This window comes from Acanthochromis polyacanthus, chromosome 17, assembly GCF_021347895.1.
Source record: "Acanthochromis polyacanthus isolate Apoly-LR-REF ecotype Palm Island chromosome 17, KAUST_Apoly_ChrSc, whole genome shotgun sequence".
NCBI lineage: Eukaryota > Metazoa > Chordata > Actinopteri > Pomacentridae > Acanthochromis > Acanthochromis polyacanthus.
In genome coordinates, this window is record NC_067129.1 from 18415054 (window position 1) to 18436156 (window position 21103).

At 39.1% G+C, this 21103-nt stretch overlaps 1 protein-coding gene and 1 long non-coding RNA gene across 2 annotated transcripts in view; one reads left to right on the plus strand and one right to left on the minus strand.

The window, feature by feature from the left end:
* Positions 1 to 8754, plus strand: part of fgf11b (fibroblast growth factor 11b) — a 40278-nt gene extending 31524 nt beyond the window's left edge. Inside the window, exons 4-5 of the mRNA XM_022210152.2 lie at positions 1461 to 1659; positions 1763 to 8754. Coding sequence (XP_022065844.1) covers positions 1461 to 1659; positions 1763 to 1899 — 336 coding nt within the window. The 3' untranslated portion in view covers positions 1900 to 8754. The remainder of the gene's footprint in view (positions 1 to 1460; positions 1660 to 1762) is intronic.
* An 11080-nt stretch (positions 8755 to 19834) lies between these two features.
* LOC127530509 (uncharacterized) lies at positions 19835 to 20845 on the minus strand. Its single transcript, XR_007937090.1, has 2 exons — positions 20094 to 20845; positions 19835 to 19989 (listed from the first exon to the last, which is right to left on the minus strand). It is a non-coding gene; the product is annotated as an uncharacterized LOC127530509 (long non-coding RNA).
* Positions 20846 to 21103: the final 258 nt, after the last annotated feature.

The following is a 21103-nucleotide window of genomic DNA, read 5'->3' on the forward strand; positions in this document are numbered from 1 at the left end:
TGCATTTATCAGTTTAACACCAAATAAAGACAGGCATACATACAGTAATTATAAATACAGTGGATCCTTGATATAAGCTTGAATTCCGTTTCTATGGCATGACATAAGGCAATTTTCACCACAAGTGTGATGTATGTGGCATGCAACCAGTGAATCCTCGTCACACGGCAACATATTTGTCCACTCGGCTGGCCAACTAGTTCCTGCAGGATTTTGTTCACAAACCTCACACACTCTGTACAAACTTGAATTATTGACTAAGCAAGTTTGTTGGATCTAGGATGTAGCTTCTGCAATTAAACGTCACAACTAGAAATCTATATATATACAGCAGAAGTGGGTGATAAGATGAAAAGATATAGTTCCCATGTGATTACAGATTAGTTAGCATATAATTGACTGGATACAAGGCCTGTCTCTTCAACTAGAGAACTGCGAGCTAAAGGCCCAACTCATAAATTTCATGTTTTCACTGATTTCATTCTGAACGTTCTCGTCTGACTCACTGGATGCAGGCTGCGGGTATAAGCCTGCTGTTGGTCGTGCATTTCATGTGGCTTTCTCCTCCCCTTCTGCTAACTGTGTGTTTCCATTTTCAAAATCCCTCTGGGAAATAACGTCATCCTCCGGACAGCCAACCTAAAGCTTTTCTCCCCCTATAGCAGAATGATAATGAGGTGTCATTCTGTAGACCATTCTGCATCGTGAAATGGTCTGTGTGAGACTAGTTCAGACAAGAAGTGATTTGTATCTCTGACACTTTGAAGTTTCTGTCAGGATGCTGATCCACATGGTGCTATTCTTCACATGCCATGCTGTTTTCTGTTTATAGGAAACTTTACATCTCCAATATGTGTCCATTGAGTATTATCCTAATTGTATCACAATCAATTATGCTTTTGCTTAGTTCATGTGGTGTAGGAAAGTCTGAATGACAGTGTTATTTGTATATTTTATGACATGATCTGTGTGACTCCTCTGAAAAGTAGATCACATGGAAAAATAAGATTGTCCAGGACATAACATAGTTAGATCACCAACCCCTGATGTACAGTATGTAATGCATGTCTGTACACTAAATTTGTTATTGTATTGGTATAGGTGTCAGTGTTTTATTATCTTTTATCTTATTTCCGCATCTCTGCTTTTATCCTCCGGGAATGTGTTATGTTTAGCAGAGACGTTAATGCTAATTCTGACATACTATAGCATGCTTACTTGTCTCGCTGTTCTCAAAGGACCAGGATGTTCATGCATTCAAAGAAACACAACAGTCACCTAATTAATGTGTTTTACTGTGTGTCCATGTATTATTTCCAAGTGTGTGCTCACATACACTGGAGTTCATGTTCAAAGACTTGCAATGTTTCTTTTTTCAAAACATTTGCACATTATTTGTCTTCATGTGCTATGTTTGCTAATGAGAATGGACCTCTCCCCTTTTCCATATTTCATTTCAGGAGCACTTCACTCCCGAGTGTAAGTTCAAGGAGAGTGTGTTTGAGAACTACTACGTAACATACTCCTCCATGCTCTATCGCCAGACTCAGTCTGGCCGCTCCTGGTATATCGGTATCAACCGTGATGGCCAGGTCATGAAGGGCAACCGGGTAAAGAAGACCAAGGGAGCCGCACATTTCCTGCCAAAAGTTATAGAAGGTTTATGTGTTTTCTGTCACTTAAGCAAAATTCAGACCAGTTTACATTAGCTATTCACCATCTCCTTAATTATTAACCCACAGTCTCTATCTTTGTCACATAGTTGCGATGTATAAGGAACCTTCACTGCACGAGCTTGCCAGTGAACCAGTGAGTCCGCCTCGTAAGACGGTGAAGACGTCAGATTCGCCGTCCCAAAAGAATGGACGGAAAGAAGAGCCAAAGGCTGATGCCTCATAGCACAGGAGACTGAGGGCGGGACAAAGGGCAGCAGTGACACTGGGAACACAGTTGCCCATTAAGCACTAAGCGTGGCTGAGGGAATGGTCCTCACAGGCCACCACATTCCAGAAGTGCGCTGTAAGATGCTGAGGGATAAAGGCCAGCAGACCATCAGCAGCTAAGAAGGCCTGAGAGAGGAGTCACCCCCTCACCTGACACCACGGAAAGGAAGCCCAGGGTCCGAACCAGAACTACTAGTCCCTCCCCCTCCCACTGTTAGTCTCTTCCTCTGCCCCCTGTGACTTCCTAATGCAGAGGCTCCTTCATTTCCCTTTTAGACTCAAGCTTCTTTGTCCCACTGACAATTTCATCTTTTCTCACATGTCTACCCACTGTCTGCTCTATTGTACTGTATATTCACCACACATGCATTTGCAGCGCTGACTCGGCATCATAATCCTCACCCATGGGCCCCCTCTTGAGCCCTAAAGTTGGTGACAGTGTGGTTCAGCCAGCTTTCCACCCACCATCTGCCTACCAGCTAAGCTAATCACCAAGGTCAAGTAAAGCTCAAAGCGAGATGAAACAGCTCAGAGAGGAAAGAAATCTGCAGGAAGCCTGGGTCAGGTCAGGTCAGCAGAGCAAGGTGAGAGTAGGAGAAAGTGTGAAAAATTATTTTAAAAGTAGTTCATGACACCGACACTAACATGAATTATTTTCCTTTTTTTGGCTTGTTTTCCTTCTCATCCTGTGAAAAAGAAAATGGAATTCATAACAGTGCAGAAGGAAACAATGCCTCTAAAATATGATTAAGATGCTAATAATGCTGAAAACATGATATCAAATCAATAAAAAGGTGATGATACGAATGTTAATGATGAAGAGCATCATGATGGTGATCATGATGCTCTTAATAATAAGGATCAGGATGTTTGAACTCCAGAGTGAAGGTTGTGAAGCTCACAAGAGAAGTACTGCCTGCAAAAGTAAAAATAAAATCAACTCTGTCTTGGGAAGATGAGCCATAAAATAGAGCATAAATTATTCATTTTTAATCCAAACTCTGATTGAAAGGGTTAAATTGTCTGAGCAATATATTTACAAACAAGCCAGAAGATAACATTGAGTAAAAAATAGAAAAAAAAAAAAAAAGAGTGAGTGAATGAGTGAAAGAGTGAGTGACACCTTCTTTCTACCCTGGGATCTCTACCAGGTGATCACTAATTATTGCACTAGCTCGTTAAAGGCTACAAATGAACAAGTGGGTCATATTTAAAAAAACCAGGGCGGATCTGAACGCAGTCACCTGAAAAGGAGCGGTGGTGTATACTTCACTCAGCATCTGCTGTCAGAATAAAGCCAGGTTTGAAGCCCAACATCAAAGCCAGAGGAGCCTCTGAGCTGGAGCACTTGTTATTCTGAGGATGTCTGGCAGCTTATCCACTCACTAGCTTTATCAAATCACCTTGGAAGAATTGCCCTCAAAAATGTAGTTGTCTGAGTGAATGTCTCAGTGTGACTGTGTTTTAACCCTCGTGTGTGGATGTCTTTTAGAGTATGGATGTACTGTAAGATCCCGTGTGTGAATGTGTGCCTGTACCAAGGATAGATAGAGGAACTGTGGGTAACCTCTACCGTGTCCTTCAGACAGAGCACAACATTGTGTCTTTGATATATTTGTATCTGTGACTAGGTGATGCTTCATCTGTCTTGTGAGTGGTTTTCATTGACTTCACATTTAAAATGGCATGGAAGAGCAGTTCTGTGCAACTTCGCGGGGACTGACCTGGAAGGCTCGAAATTAATTTAACATTTTGCTTTGCTGCGATCAATCAATGTTTTGAATCTAGCGAATCTCTAAAATTTTAGAATATTATGCACTGACCCGACTGAAGTTAAGGCTTCTAAATGGGAACCGTCAGGGTATTTCAGTGCTGGCTGCCGTTGGGTGCTGTCTGCTCTGGTAAGCCACTGAGGGGGAAAAAAAAAATGTCACCACAATGTTCAGTCAAAGTGAATGTGCATGGATACTGCCAACAAACACAGACAGCTGTGAGTCCTTTGCTATGTCAGAAAGAGCAACGTTAAGAGAAGACAAACTGTTAAAATGCTCATTATATGGTTGCTAAAAATCACAGATAAATCTAGGAGGTTCGGCGCATTGACAAAGGCATCTAATTTTAATGGTAACATAATGTGAAGACGGGTTACAGAATGTGGAACGGAGGCTTTACGAATGTGCTGCATTGAGGGTGAAAAGCAAGTCTGAAATTGTGTGCGGAATTGCAAAGAGGTCATCACATGGAGGCGGTTATTTAGAAAGAGTGAAGGATTAGCAGGTGTATTCTTGAAGAATGTTGATAAGGAATTTCTGCAGCAAAGTAAGCAAGAATCTTGGCAGGGTTGTATGCGGCATGTGGATATGATAATGAATGTGAAACAAAGAGGCACGTAAGGCACTGTGCGCTATTTATGACTGGGGGTCTATAGAGGAAATTAGTTGGAGGGCTTTGCATTTTTTTTTCCATTAAGTCTTTTAATTTTCTGGGCTTTTCCAGAGGGAATATCACTCAGTTCAAATTTGGATATTTTGTCCTTGCAGCGGATTTTGTACTGCAGACCTACAAATCTCTATTTTTGAAAAGCCAATTCTCTGCCTCCCTGCTGAATTTGGTACGGCCTAGTATGGCTTATAACTGTGCATTACTAACAACTGTACAACATCAAAGTGTCATATTTGTGTATTTTAACGTTAATAAGCCATTCTATGACAGGAAAGCATATGGGCATGCAAAGGAGTGACAACAAAAGAATCTTGCTTTCCAAAATCTGACATAATTGCAATTTTGTCTCTCTTTGTATAAACAGTAAAGCTACAACTAAAAATACAGGAGTACCAAATCACTAAATTTCAGAAACCAGCAATTTTGGAGGTAATTAATCATGAAAAATAGTTGTAGATTAATCTCCTGTCGACTCACTCATTGACTAATTGTTGCAGCTTTACTTTACAGAGCATTAGAGCAGACAGGATGTAAGTAAACTTATACAAATAGCTCTCACCACTCTTTAATATACTTTATCACTTTCCTTTCTTAAACATCAGAGTAAATCCAAATTCCTCCACAGGTTTCACAGTCCTAAAGAGCAGCCAGTTCTTACTTGTGCACCACAGAAGGATGTCACAGTAAGTTGTTCAGTTGTGATCCTGCAAGTAGACAGGCAAGAAAGGAGAATGTTAAGTAGTCCGATGTCAAATGTAAAGTGAGGAAGATAGAATGTAAGACAGCAAAGTGTTGACAGAAAAGTATGTTTTCAAGATGAATGTGAAGAAATACAGGTGACAGAATGTTGCTGTGAAGTGAAACTACAGAGATGCTTGAATGTGAAAGTTATGGGAGAAAGAGCAGCTGAAGGTGCTTGTAGAAAGTTCACCATAGAGTACAAAAGATATTAAGAGGATCCTTGTTATTGCAGTTTGAAGGCGTCAGAAAGTGTTCCATTTTTTGAGTAAGATCACATTTATGGGTCGCCAGGTTTTGCAGAGCTAACAGTGAGGTGGTAACATGGACAATAAAAAAAAAACACTGATGGAGTTTGTGCGCCCACTCATGAGAGGTTTAAAGTTGTAATCCCTGTCCTACACAGATCTCCTCAACTATAGTGTCTACAGCCCATTAACGTTCTTTTCAATATTATGTCGTCTACGTAGGCGTGTACTTAACTGTGTCTTCATAAGGTCTGTGTGCGAGTGTGTATCTATGTGTATGTGTTTGTGTGCATCTATGACTAAGAGTAAGGTAAGACAAGACCAAGAGACGAGGGGAAAAGAAAGGGCATGAGATTGAAACAATGATCGATAGACTCAATAAAACACAAACAAGAGAACAGCCACCCTGCGATGGGTGCAAAAATGTCCCCAAGGTCTGCCAAAGACAGCAAAATCCATTTGTTTATAATGAACTCAGAGGGCTGTTGTCCGATTTCTACCTGTAAACTCACCAAACAAGCCACATGGACGACAACAGAAAAAGGAATTTTCTCATTTCCTCAAGGCCTGTACACTGGGCCTCACAAATAGTGTGAGTATCAGCAGCCATAGTGTCCTCTGAGTAACACGTCTGTTAAAAAAAAAATAGTTCAGGTGCATAACATAAACCAACTCCCCAAACTTTAAATTACTGGAAAACTGGAAGCACATTGCACCTTGCAGGCACTGGGCATTGCTTAAAACATCTGAAAGTTACCTGGCTGTCTCGAAAATGCTCTGAAATCATTATGACAAACAGGAAATCCCTGTACTCTATCAAAGGTAGTGGCACCAACAGGCAATAATGAATATTTCACAGCAGCTAATTCATCACAATCATTTGGGAATTAAAAGCTTTATTTCACTGTACAACAACTACTAACAAACAGGGAAATCTTTGGAACAAACCCAGGTATCATTTCATTTCAAGTGTATCATAAAGAACTAACAAGGCATTTTAATCACACTGAATGCTGTAGAATAAAACGGTGTTTGTCCATGCACTATATGAGCTATGCATCTTTTGATTTTTACATTTAACACAGTCTGCATGCATGATATATTGTCTTTCTTTAATCAGGCTCATAATATTCTGTTCCTTTTGTAATTTATCAAAAAACAAATATATGATCCAACTGAACTGAATAAGCTGCTCATCCCTGTCCAGACACGGTTCAGTCCAGTGTATTATTCTCACATGCTGTGCTTGTTTGCAGTCAGAGTTAATGCATCACTGCAAATGCAGACGTACCAATGCGTTTCAGCTGTATTCAAAATACTTAAATGTGGGCTTTGTTAAATTATAGGGTAAATCTATGTATAACTAGCACCCTCTAATGGTTGTTTCTTCAAGGTAGCACTCTTTATGAAGGGCATAAAGACAAACAGGTCTGAAGGCAGAATTTCAATGTACAGTTTCAGTGAATTTACTGTGGTGAGTTATGGTCATGTTTTCACACACAATTTTAAAAGCAGTGCTTTACTCGCAATTTTTTTTGTACAATTTATCTGGAGGTTTAGCTGTTAACATCAAGCTCTAATTAGATGATAATGCGCTCATTACAGCTACCTAATGTGGTTATGATGCCTTGTTATGCTTTATGTGCAAAAAGTCAAAATGCAGCGGCTTCTAGCATTTCATGAACGCTCTCTTATTGAATTATTTGATTAAATGCAGCTCACAAAAAATAGTTAATGGAAGATTGCACTACTTGGTGAAAATAGAACAGAAAATCGGATAAACAAAACAATGCATGGAATGAAACAGACTTTTATGTATTGTGCTATAAATCCTGCCTCTCTTGTGAAAACGTATTTTCTTGCAAAACCTAAGTGGGGTTAAAAACTATGGAGCTAATTTTTGGGGACTATTCATGGGAACTGAATAACTCAAAACCCATCAAATATGAATTATAAATCAGCCCTTAAATTATAGCAGTAGCACAAAACGGATGTGTGCCATGCTGACAATTCTTAAGTTTTAAATATTCAAAGCGAGATACTTCAACAGAAGTTGAGCTTCAGCTGCAACACTGTTCGTGAATATTGCTAATTAAACAAGCAAAGTGCAGAAAGCAGAAGCCATTTATTTTGAACTCGCGGAGTAGTTTTGCTGCTACAGCCTAATATTTCTCCTGTGTGAGTGACTACTTTGAAGAATGTTAAAAAAAAAAGTGAGCAATCTCTATGCGGTGCTGCAGTATGCTTCCGGGAAACAAACCCGTGTGCGGAAGGCCTACATGTATGGAAGGATGCCAGTTTAAGTGTTTGTTATGTCAGTAATACAGTTATTGTATATCAGATGTACTATATCAGGTCTTTTTTCTCAAAGATGTAATTAATATCTGTTCATGTTGATTATTTTTTATTACTGTTAAGTTGTTTTACCTTGTCATGTTTCCTTTCTAATGTAAAACCCTCAGGAGGAGGAAGAATTGTTGTTCCTATTTCGTGTGTTTTGTCTTTGGTCAGCAGCGTTTTGTCCACAATGATGTGAACCTTAAGTGAAATTCACCCAAACTGAATCCCACTGTGCAACTGAGATGTGTGTTAATGAAAGATACAGTGTATTTAAGTGAAAACAGCAGGAGAACAATTCCTAAAGCTGACACGTTTCCTGTCATCATGACCTTGGTGGTCTCAGAGTTACAGTCACGCAAGTCTTCCAGAAAGTTCCCGCTATTGCTTTTTCCTACTCTTACAGACTCTTCTCTCTCGTAAGCCAATCTCCTCGTCTTCCGAAAAACTTACACTTTAAAAAAACAAAACAATAAAAGACCAAAAAAAAAAAGCCATAACTAAAACTGGGCCTTGGCACTGACTAGCCACAGAGAGCAGGCCTGACTCCTCAGGCACCTCCCGAGCGTTACCAGGGATTCAGACACATGTTGGACTCCTTACAATAAGAGCCAAAACAAGTAGCAGGATCATACCGGCTTTTCTGAACACTCAGAGAAGCGGCAAAGAAGGAATGAAGACCAGCAATATGCAACGAGAACTACCAGCCTGCACTCAAGGAGGGAAAACAAATCCAACAGATAAACTGCAATCAGGATTTGCAGGCTACAAAGGCAATCTGGTCTGCAATAATAACAACTAATTGTCCAGACTGACATGGGACTTTTTTTGTTTTTCTTTGCAAAGCATGCATACATCAGTGTTTTTTGGCTCTTTAGGGATGACTCCCTCTCAGTATCTACAGTCACAAGTGCTCGATTCACCCTCTCTCCATGTTTGCCATCAGACCTGTGTACATTTCTACAATAACTCCTACATGAATTGAAAGGAGATGTCTTATTCTGGAATATTATTCAATAAAATAACATATATTTGTATGATTGTAAGCAGTGCCCTTTGATGTTTTGTCTTCTTTTTCTATTTTCCTTTTAAGTCCCTCTAAAATGCAGTCTTAGTTTTCCCTCAAGGCGCTGTGGGCCATCTGCATTTCCTTTATTTGTCCTTGCAGTCACCTGCTGGGCTGCATGTTTTTAGAAATCAATAAGCGAAAATACATATTGAAGTCAGGAAAGATAATTTTGAGAGGCTACTACATCCAATTTAAATAAAGAAGTACGTCAGGGTTTTTGAAAAAAGTGACTGGAAATCCCAGGTGAGCTAAGAGAGACAGGTGACAGAGGTTGTGGCTGAGTCATCTGACCAGTCCTCATTCTCTCTTTTCTTCCTCTATATTCAGAGGGCATGCAGGATTGTACTTTCTCCCTAATTTCCTACAGTCAAATAAACTGCAGCTTTTCACGTCTGCGTGAGCAGTTCTAAAGAAGGTTAAATGGTAATGTTAACAGTGCTGGTTTCAGGATGTTTTGATGACAGCAGCCATGAGATGGCTCGGTTGTTTGGAGGGATGGGCTTAAACGTTCAGGGAACATTTTATTAGGTAAACTTTCACACTAATTCAATCTAACAGAGCACCTCTACCATGAATTCTACTTTTGCAAAGCTTATAGGCTCTCAGACAGGTAATAATCCCACTTTCGGCATATTATTGCGGTTCTAGTGGGTGGTGTAGGTGTTCTGGAGTGCATTATAATATTTGTTTGCGATGATTTCAGCTCCAGTGAATATTTCCAGCAGCAGGGGATATATTCTGGGTTCATTTTGAGCTGTTGTCGTGGATTGTGATTACAGGAGTACCAAGACTGCAACTAACGATTGTATTCCCTGTCCATAAAACTAGTTTTTACTAGATTACTCAATTATTTGTTTGCAGTAAGAAAAGGGAGCAAATAGAAGAAAAAAACACAATTTCCCAAAGCCCAAGATGACGCCTTCACGTCTTGTTTTGTCCACAATCCAAAGATATTCAGTATACTGTCTTAGAGTAGTAAAAGAAATTGAAAAAAAAGAAATTCAAATTCATGTGGCAAGAATCAGCGAATAAATAACTAATTTCATTATAAACTCAAACTGATTCGCAAAACAGTTAGTGATGAAATTAATGGTAAAAAGTGAGTCTTTACAGAAAATTAAATGATGCTTCACTTTATCAATTACATACATTCATTCAGCCACTTGGAGGTTTACTGAGAAGCAATATTTCTGCTATTTTAAAAAAAAAAGGACTAGAGGTTGTCCACACTCACTGAATACATCACATTTATTAACCTTTTAACACTCAGCGGCCTAAATACAGACAAAGTAACAATCCTCTCACTGTATTGGCATGGAAAACTATATTATATTGTTTAAAAGCATAAAGCCTCACATTTCAAATGGTGTATATGATTTTAAGATACCAATACTACTGCAACAATAATTTCTTTCATGACAGCAACAAGACACAAAGCAGGCATGCACAGGGAAAGTTGTGATGTTCCCTCCAAAGTAGTTTTAGGTAGCGGCAAAGGAAAATTACCAGTGCCAGAAAATAAGAATTTGGATTGCTGAGCACTGTGTTTGCCATTTAAGTCCAATAAACAAAATTCTTCTGAGCTTTTATCCTTAAACACAAGAGTGCATGCTACAGCTTTAAAGTGATTAACAGATCCATAATCTTTCAGAGAAGACACGGATGTTCCCAGAGCTCATTTCAACTCATAATATGTTTGACAATCAGTCTAATTCCTTTAAATTGTGTTTAATCTCATGAAGCTTCACTATTGTTAAATTAAAAAATTCAAATTACTGAGAGCCCCACAACCCAAAATCACAGCATCAAAAGCTACTTTAAGTGCTTACCATACAAACAATATTTCCCCTGTTTTGCACAATGTAAACCTGAAGAAAGTGCACTATTGCAGAGTAATGCAAACTTTAGCTTCTGTCTTATGTAATATAACATGGATGTGACCATCAATTAATCACATAGCAGAAGCATACTACATTTGTGTGAAATTCATTCAAGATTACAAGAAAAAAGAAAAAACAAATGCACCCATCTATACTATATATATTAGAAGGCTGCATTGTATAAATGCAAAGCATCACTCATCATTTACATGTGTCAATTAGGATTTAATCAGTGAAAGATGAAAAATATCAGTGCAGAAGAACATCAAAGGAGACAGAGCGACTTGCTCTAAGCATACTGATGAATCAGTAACAGCACAGCTTTTGGGAATCTCTCTGATAAATGACAATAAGACACACTATTTACCATCCAAGCCAACAACCTCTGTCAAACTTGAGATGCATCAACTAAAACCTGAAAGCCAGTCACTGTTGTTAAACTGTACCTATACACTTCTGGTGAACTAATGTGTAGAAACATTTGCCATCCAAATATAGCCAAAAGTGCTTAAAAGGGTGTGCTAGTTTAATTTAAAGTAGCTAGTGGTTAGCTGGCTGACCTCAAAGGTCAAAATGTTTCCTTTCTCGTCATTGTCACTGGTAAGGCTATCCAATTTAAGCTAACTGAAGCTAATATTAGCACCAAAATAGTGTCACTCCCTGTAGGCCATTACCATCCCTATTGCCACTGCCCCTCCAGCTGACCTCAGCAGTTGGGCTTTCAGCATCTTCTTCATTTGCAGACTCTTTTATAACAAGCTGTTGATTCCTCCGTTTCCATATAAAGAATGTATATGGAAGAAAAAGGGTGGCTATGTTTATGTCCACCTAGCAGTGTCTAGTATTAAAAAATGTGAAGAATCCAACATCTAATGACCAACAATGACTGCAACTATTGAAATTAATCGTCTAAGCACGTTATGGCATCAAAAGCAGAAGTGAGCACGCAATGCAACAGAAATAATTGTCTGGGTGGAGCCCTGAACATGGACGGACATCCATCCATAGCTGTGGCCCTAAATCAGACTAATCGAAATAAGCCTGGTGTATTTTGAAAACTCAGTTCATGGAATGACCTTACCTTCCTTCATGGTGCTTGATGTACATGCTGATTAGGATGTGTCGTCCAATGCTGTTGCAAGTCCACTGAAGCTGTAGTATTTGGAAATAGCTCACAGAAAACCACCATCCATGGAAGGACCATCTGACAATGCACACATTTGGCATCCATCTCCTGAGGCGTGGCTCATCCACCTTCTCACCTTCTGCCCGATGCACCGAGGATCCTGACTGAAACAGCACCCAGTCCAGCCCTCCAGTTCACAAGATCTAATTGGGTGCTGGAAAGACACAAAAGCTGATGAGTTTGGCATACACTTCAGGTGTTATTTAACAAGAGCAGCATGAAAAAGTGTCTCTTGTTGTACTTTTGATGTATAGCTTCTGTGATAACCCTGTTGTGCTGCTATGGAGGTACTCGGTTATAATTACCAGAGGACCGGAGCAGGCCAGTCAGTGACACCGACCTGCACACAGTCAGCCTTTCTGTGTTCAGCAACAGTAAGAGCAGGAATGCTGTTTGACTGTCCTATGGGTTTTGAAATAGGTCTAGTAAGGTTTATTTTCATTTTTCACTGACTTAACAACAAAGCAAGCTACTTTCCCCTTGTAGTTTGCCTCACTCGGTTGTTTTTGTAAAATGCCAAAGCTTGTAAATAAATAACTTGACTTTAAAAAACATGTATCATTCAGTATTCCTTCCCATCCCCTAACCAGCTAAATCATGACAACTACAAGAATAAATAAAAAGGAAGGAAGGCAGATTAAAAAAATAGACAAAAACATGTGTTTGTGTTCATGAATGTCTGAGAAGGACAGGATTTTTTCAGGTTAGCAGGTTGAGGTTTTCATTTTTAATGGTACAGGCATCTAGATATGCATGGTGAAAATATAAAATGTAAGACAAACACAGATCAGCCACAGCATTAAAACCACAGACAAGTAACATTGATCATCTAGTCACAATGCAATGTTCTGCTGGGAAAACTTGGGTCCTGATACGTTACTTTGACAGGTACCACCTACCTAAACATTGTTGCAGAGCTAGCACACACCACCATGGAAACAAAATTTCCTGATGTTAGCAGCGGCACAGCTGGAGGAACGCTGCCAGATACGGGTCAAGCCGTGATGATGAAGCCTTTCAAGTGCACAGATGTAATACAAGCAAATTCTACTTTGATCTGATCAAACAAAAGCTCCCCAAAACACAACAAACAAGGAACAAACAGACAAATAAAAAGAGTGTTTTTTGATCATTGCTTAAAATGAGCGTTTAGAATAAGTTTCCATTTTTATAAACCATTGCATAACGACTTCAAACAACTGTCAAGAAAATCTCATTGACAGAACATGATCAGCAGCAACATGTTGTTTTTCACTGACATTTTAATTTAGTGTACTGTGGAAGCAGTGTTGTGGAGGTCCCTGGAGAAGTGGGTATACTCTTAATTTTCACCTTTTTTTAATTAGTCCAGAAAAACGTCCTGTTTTAGAAACAGTGACATAGAAGACTACTCTATTCAATTTATTCAGTCATTTCTACTTGCCCACTATTATAAAATTATCATGACTTGATTAGGAGCAGTTTGTAGTTATTACTGGTCACACAAGCAAACTGGATTAATGTAACATGTATTTATCATGAGGCAAACATGGTGTTTCAGTTACTTTTGAACATTTATTTAAATAAAATACTTCAAATATGAAGTTGACAGTGCATCCTTGTTCATATTTCATCATGAATAAAACCTCAATATTGTTTTACTACCTGTCTCCATTCTTGTGTTTTTACTTACTTAAAAATCAACTACCAGCCTAGAGGTTTTCCCACATTATCCCAATCTAGCTAGCTTCAGACTTAACGTAACGTTAGCCTTTCAAAACGTTAGTCAGACTCGGCCGGACACTCAGTTTAACCCGTTGCGCTTCAGTTACGCTTCAGTGTCCCGCCCGCGGTACACTTTGAGATCTGCATAAGCAACTTGCTAAATGTCTGAAACTGCAAACGCGATTATACAAACACTATACACCGATGGAAAGCTTAGATTCTCACGAATCCGCCGGTATAAACCACTTTCAGATGTGATTACCACAGCGGGTAATATAAACACATTTGTCCGACAAACAACGAATATCCATCCATCCGTTCTCTATACACGGCTTCAGCGTACACAGCGCGACTCACATTTCCGGGTTCATTATTACACACAGATGAAAATATTCCACAAAAAACGGCCATAATCCAACCTTGGACATCCAGACAAAACAAGCCAGTAAAATATTTCGTCCAAAATATGTCTTGAAGACGGTATATGATCCACGAATAGGTCGTTTTCGAGGAAATGCACCTCGCAATGCGCGTCCAATATTCCCTGTATTTCTCGTCATATTTTTATTTACAAATAGAATATTAGCGATTTTTTGTACTGAAAATGGCTGGAATTGACTGCAGCTTTAACCACTGGCGACAAAATATCCTCTCCTTGAAATGTGCAGTCATGTTGCCAGTAGTTTGAAACAATGCTTCATTTGGAAACCACCTTAAAACTTACCTGAGAATTACATCGTCCATAAAAGTAGGTTCGCTCGATACGTACCACTTGAAAGGTGTTTATTCTGACTTTCTCGCATTTCCGCGCATCTTTCAAGCAGACCTGTCAATCAACTGGAGTGCCACAGAGGTGTTAGCAAAATTTTCCTCTGTATGACCCGCCCTACTCTGCCTCTGATTGGCTCATCCCTAAAGTTAACCAATCGAATCAGTGAAGGTAGCATGTACCAGCCAATTACAGGCAGAGGAGGGTTGTTCATGGCTTCATCATCCTTAAGGAAAAGAGGGCTACCTAGCACACAGATATTACTGAATGATGCGCACCAGGGAGCATTAGAAGTGGGTATACGCAATGCTAACTGAAAAATAAGTGGGTATACGCCGTATTCACCTTATTCAGCTCCGCCCATTTTCCAACGGGCGGGACTTCCTGTTTTGAGGAGCACTTCCGGTAACTCGGTCATGGTGGCGTTTACAACTGAGAAAGTGATGTGGGAAGAAACGAAAACCTCTTTAAAAAACAGAAATGGATCAAGTCTGCCTCATCCGCGACTTATTACAGAGTGGGAGGATGACATGAAAAAGTGGCCACAAGTCATGTATGGCGATATTTTTTTAACTATTTCGTGTTGTCTCTTGGCGTTGATCGCTTGGCTATGAGGAATTATAAGAGCACTGAAGCCTATCAATATTTGCACAGTGGTAAAGTCGGCGCTGTTCTGTTACATCAAGAACGGGAATATACGTTTCTTAAAGCTAATGTCAGCCTGAGTCAGGCTCGTACCTCCTCACACATGGCGTGGGTGTTGGTGACAGCTGATGGAGTAGTGGAGACCAGGGGATGCTCCTGTATCGCTGGGTTGGGACGGTCCTGCAGTCACGCTGCTGTGATATTATGAAAGGTATGTTGATTTGAATAAAACTTTATTTGATTCATGTATATATGATGTGGTTGTGCAAACGGAGGTTGTTATTGTTATTTCTGAAACAGGTCCTGCGGTTTACTGTGTTATTAGCTCTGTCACAAGCTAATGCTAATTCCCTGGAGCAACAAAAAACTGATTCTGACCAAACCGCAGTCATAACAACGTTTCAAAATAGCAAAGAGTATCTTTTTACCTCACCGATGGCACAGCTAGGTCTTTAGTGAAAACTGAACTTTGGTAGAATCGCTGTAGCTGCGCTGACAGTGACCGATGCAAGCTGTGTGTTTACATAGCCATGAACTAGTCTGCAACATTCAGATCGAACCTTTCCGTGCTCTAAAAAATTCTGAGAGAGAGAAACCTTCATCTTTCCCCAGTTGTTGTGGCACCCACAGACAGCGCAATTGATGCCAGACATGTTAAAATCGCTTAAAAGAACAGTTAAGAGTAGCTATAGTAGCGAGAGGACTCGATGTTGTTGTAGTGCGAAGACGGTCAACCGGAAGCCGCTCTCAAAAATGGCGCCGCCCTGCCTCACTTCCTGAATAAGGTGAATACCCTGGACTACACCAGTGTGTGGAAGTCATGTTCTGAGGCTGTACATCCTGAAACAGTTCCAGTCCATTTAGATGGATGATGGATTTGTATAAAAATTTGAAAAAAAATGCTTTAACTATACTAACTACAGGCATTCAATATAAGACAAACATTAAATGTGTTATTTATATTGTGAAATAAGTATTAGAAATAGTGTATGCAAAACACAAGTACATTTTGAAATAATTTATTGAAACTCAGCTTATTCTGAAGTATTATTTTTTTCACGTCATTAGTCTCTTTTCACAAAAATTGACTTCTTAAGAATTACTGTTTATCAAAGAATCTAAATTTTCTGATACGACTGCTCCTATTGACATGGTATCAGTTTTTCATGACAGTGGAGTTAGTTTAGCTATTTAGCTAACTGTGTGACTGGAAATAAAAAGTAGAGGTAATTTATTGTATCTCTGCACCATAATGAACTACAGTGTTAGCGATCTTGCTGATTTAGAATTGCTTTAGTATTGTTGCTGCTATAGCCAACAGAAGCTGGCTGGCTGAATTTGTTAGCAGTTGTTGAGCTTCATAAGAGCGGCGGACTGAGGAGCAAATATAACACTAACATTATATAACAGGTGTCACTAAGAAAACAGCATTATGAAATACCTCTGATTTGTGAGAGAGGAGCTATAGAGACAGAAAATTACATCATTAAATCCACTGAACCTGCAATTCTGTTTCCAAATAGACATTGAGTTAGTTGTAATCATTTATTAAATAATCTCCCAATTTAATTGTTGATCTACTGTGTATTTTAATCTACTCTAGTGTTGTTCAAAACTGATTCAGCTGATTTGAATGGACAAGGAACAATTTCCTTCTTCCTCGAATGTTTACCAAGATGAGCCATACATTGCTTTAGGACAATAACTTGTTGGGAGCATTTCTGAATGTTTTTTTCATGCCACCTGCATGTCAGCTTAACAGCCCTATCTCTACTTCCTGCCGCTATGACCTGTCAGATAATTTTTTTTAAAACAATACAACTTTCCAGAATAAAGTTTGGCAACACACACCTAAACCAGGACAGATAATATATCAGTTAAGCATTATTTTTGGTAACTATACAGTTATGTTGTATGCACACAAGTTCTTCAGTCATAACTAGTTATCTTGTTCATCACATTGACTGCAATAATTCAAGGATATACTTCCATAATACCGTAAAAAAAAAAAAAAAAGCATTACACAGCCACACATTAGTAATTTCTGTTTATTTTTTGCAAGCTGGTATACCCTGGCACACATGCCTGACCATCCCTATGACCACTAACTTAACCTTTTAACCAGTCTCAGCTCACTGTGGCCACAAATTGTACAAACAAGGACAGCAGTGAGCAGCGTTTCAAGCCATTTGGTAAAAACAACTGGCAACAAGCACAGCAGTTAAACCATAGAATTACTCACACTGAGTCAACTTTGCACAAAATCGCGTCAACTTGAGTATAAAAATGCTCACTGTTCACACAGTTATAAAACAAGCAAAAACTATATGTCAGCAGTGTTCACCAACATCATACTGCTAACAACATTACACAGCTAGTGGGAGTAGCAAGTGTTGATTAGCTTGGTGAGCTTGTTAGCAGGACTCTGGCTGGATGCTAGTGTCGGTTTTAAATCTGGGTTTTGGTCGCTGCTAAATAACAGATCTCTGGAGCACCTTCCAAAATGTCAAACTGATTCTTTGAGTGTGATCCTTGTCCATGGTATACACACGTGGACAAAATTGTTGGTACCCCTCAGTTAAAGAAGGAAAAACCCACAATTCTCACTGAAATCACTTGAAACTCACAAAAGTAACAATAAATAAAAATTTATTGAAAATTAAATAATCGAAATCAGCCATCACTTTTGAATTGTTGATTAACATAATTATTTAAAAAAACAAACTAATGAAATAGGACTGGACAAAAATGATGGTACCCATAACTTAATATATTGTTGCACAACCTTTTGAGGCAATCACTGCAATTAAACGATTTCTGTATTTGTCAATGAGCGTTCTGCAGCTGTCAACAGGTATTTTGGCCCACTCCTCATGAGCAAACAGCTCCAGTTGTCTCAGGTTTGATGGGTGTCTTCTCCAAATGGCATGTTTCAGCTCCTTCCACATATGTTCAATGGGATTCAGATCTGGGCTCATAGAAGGCCACTTTAGAATAGTCCAACGCTTTTCTCTCAGCCATTCTTGGGTGTTTTTGGCTGTGTGTTTTGGATCGTTGTCCTGTTGGAAGACCCATGACCTGCGACTGAGACCAAGCTTTCTGACACTAGGCAGCACATTTCTCTCCAGAATGTCTTGAAAGTCTTCAGATTTCATCGTACCTTGCACACTTTCAAGACACCCTGTGCCAGATGCAGCAAAGCAGCCCCAAAACATTACTGAGCCTCCTCCATGCTTCACCGTAGGGACAGTGTTCTTTTCTTCGTATGCTTGGTTTTTGAGTCTATGAACATAGAGTTGATGTGCCTTACCAAAAAGCTCCAGTTTGGTCTCATCTGTCCAAAGGACATTCTCCCAGAAGCTTTGTGGCTTGTCAACATGCATTTTTGCAAATTCCAGTCTCGCTTTTTTATGAGTTTTTTTCAGCAGTGGTGTCCTCCTTGGTCGTCTCCCATGAAGTCCACTTTGGCTCAAACAACGACGAATGGTGCGATCTGACACTGATGTACCTTGGCCTTGGAGTTCACCTTTAATTTCTTTGGAGGTTGCTCTGGGCTCTTTGGATACAATTCGAACGATCCGTCTCTTCAATTTGTCATCAATTTTCCTCTTGCGGCCACGTCCAGGGAGGTTGGCCACTGTCCCGTGGGTCTTGAACTTCTGAATAATATGAGCCACTGTTGTCACAGGAACTTCAAGCTGTTTAGAGATGGTCTTATAGCCTTTACCTTTAAGATGTTTGTCTATAATTTTTTTTCGGATGTCCTGGGACAATTCTCTCCTTCGCTTTCTGTTGTCCATGTTCAGTGTGGTACACACCTTTTCACCAAACATCAGGGTGACTACTTGTCTCCCTTTAAATAGGCAGACTGACTGATTATGAGTTTGGAAACACCTGTGATGTCAATTAAATGACACACCTGAGTTAATCATGTCACTCTGGTCAAATAGTTTTCAATCTTTTATATAGGTACCATCATTTTTGTCCAGGCCTGTTTCATTAGTTTGTTTTTTTAAATAATTATGTTAATCAACAATTCAAAAGTAATGGCTGTTTTTGATTATTTAATTTTCAATACATTTTTATTTATTGTTACTTTTGTGAGTTTCAAGTGATTTCAGTGAGAATTGTGGGTTTTTCCTTCTTTAACTGAGGGGTACCAACAATTTTGTCCACGTGTGTAGCTAACTCTACATTAACACTGCTTTCACAAAGCATAACACAGCATCCAGGAAGATATTTATCTTTTTCATTAAATTACCACACTTAACCACACTTGATTTGCAATTGTGTGTCTTTATAAGGAATGCTCCTTAGGGGGTTGAATAATTTTGAAACTGCACTAGTTATTAAAATTAACATTTTGTGTGGAATTTAGAGAAAACCCTTGTATTATTGGTTACATTCAGCTGTTTAAAATCCACTTGTATGTTAAATTTATTCCAAACAACTTAAAAGTTGTAGATAGTACCGTAATTTCCGGACTATAAGCCGCTACTTTTTTCTCACACTTTGGACCTTGCGGCTGATATGTCCGGCTAATAATCATGCATAAGGTGGAATTTACAGAAGTACATTTTATTTTGAAAAGCCAGTATATTTACAAACCCTAACTGAATTGATATTTAATTTGTATGAGCATTCTCAACGCTGTGGCATGAGATTGTTGCTGAAAATCGTGTCAGAAGAATCCGTAAGAATAATCCCGAGGAGCAGTAATCAGTCTAATCAGTGTGTTTCAATGCTTTGCAATGACACACTTAAAAATAAAAACATAATTTCAGTTGGGCACTTCTCCTCATCTCTTGCTTCAACAGTCCTGTTATCAAAATATGTACATTAGTTAAGGTGGACATGAGAACATGGAGGGGTGTAAGGTAAAAAGAGTGATTTATTTGAACAAAAGTTAAGTGGAGGTTGACGACTGGCTGGTTTGGGGGTGGACGGCTGGAGTGATCGAGGTAGAGCTGAAGGCCGAGCGCAGGAAACACTGGAGCTCTGGAGGACTGAGGTAGCAGCAGGTAGTATCTACACAGGAGAGCACAAACTGTCAGGAAAATAGGAATCTCTGAGTCACTAAAAGGAGAATACTCAGTTGAATGACCGGAGAAGCAGGAGAGTTGCAGTTGTACCAAACGCGCAGAACAATCTGGGACCAGAGCAGAGAAAAGTCCAGGTTTTATGGAGGAGCTGATGATCTGGAATGAGCTGCAGGGAGATGAGCCACGTCTTCAGGATCACACTGAAAGGAAACCAGAGAGAAGAGAAAAACGAGAGACGGACCGAACCAAACCAAACTCAAAACATAAAACATAACAGGAAATCCTCACGATTTGTCAATTTTTCTGTATTCTTTTCTTTATAGATGTTAAAACATCAGAAAGAATAATCATTAACATTGATGAAATCTAGTAATAACATTTGTAAAAGACCATAGAGACTTTAGGAGGGTCTGACCCTCCCTAACCTCAACCCTTTGGAAATGCTCCATCCTAAGATGACTCTTATTGTTTAGACAATTAGTTTTCATTTCAGAAAATAGTTTCTAGATCTCACCAGTTAATAGAGTGAATCATACCAAGTCACACAAATCTGACTCTCATTGTTGACATGTTCAAAATAGATTAATTGTTGAAAATGTAATTTGTAGAATTACAATAACAATGAAAAATTATTTGGATGGAGCATTTCCTGAAGACCCTCCTAAAGTCTATCCTGCTTTTACAATCTCTTCAGATATGTACTAGAATTTCTTTGCTGAATAGTCACAGAAAAATTTGTTACAGTTACTGAGGAACATTTTAAACTTTGCTCTATTTTCTAGGATCTGGATGAATTTTCCTCAGTGTCTACAAATGTTTACAGAAATTATTTAATCTGAACACTTGTTTGTAATTTTCTGTAGATCACTCAGTAACAGTAACAGGAGTAACAGAGGATAAAGACTTTAGGAGGGTCTGATCCTCCCTAACCTCAACCCTTTGGAAATGCTCCATGCTAATATGACTCTCATTGTTTACATGTTAAAAATCAATCAAATATTGTAAATGTCATTTGAAGAAATACGATACTAACAATGAAAAATTATTTGGATGGAGCATTTCCTGAAGACCCTCCAAAAGTCTATCCTGCTTTTACAATC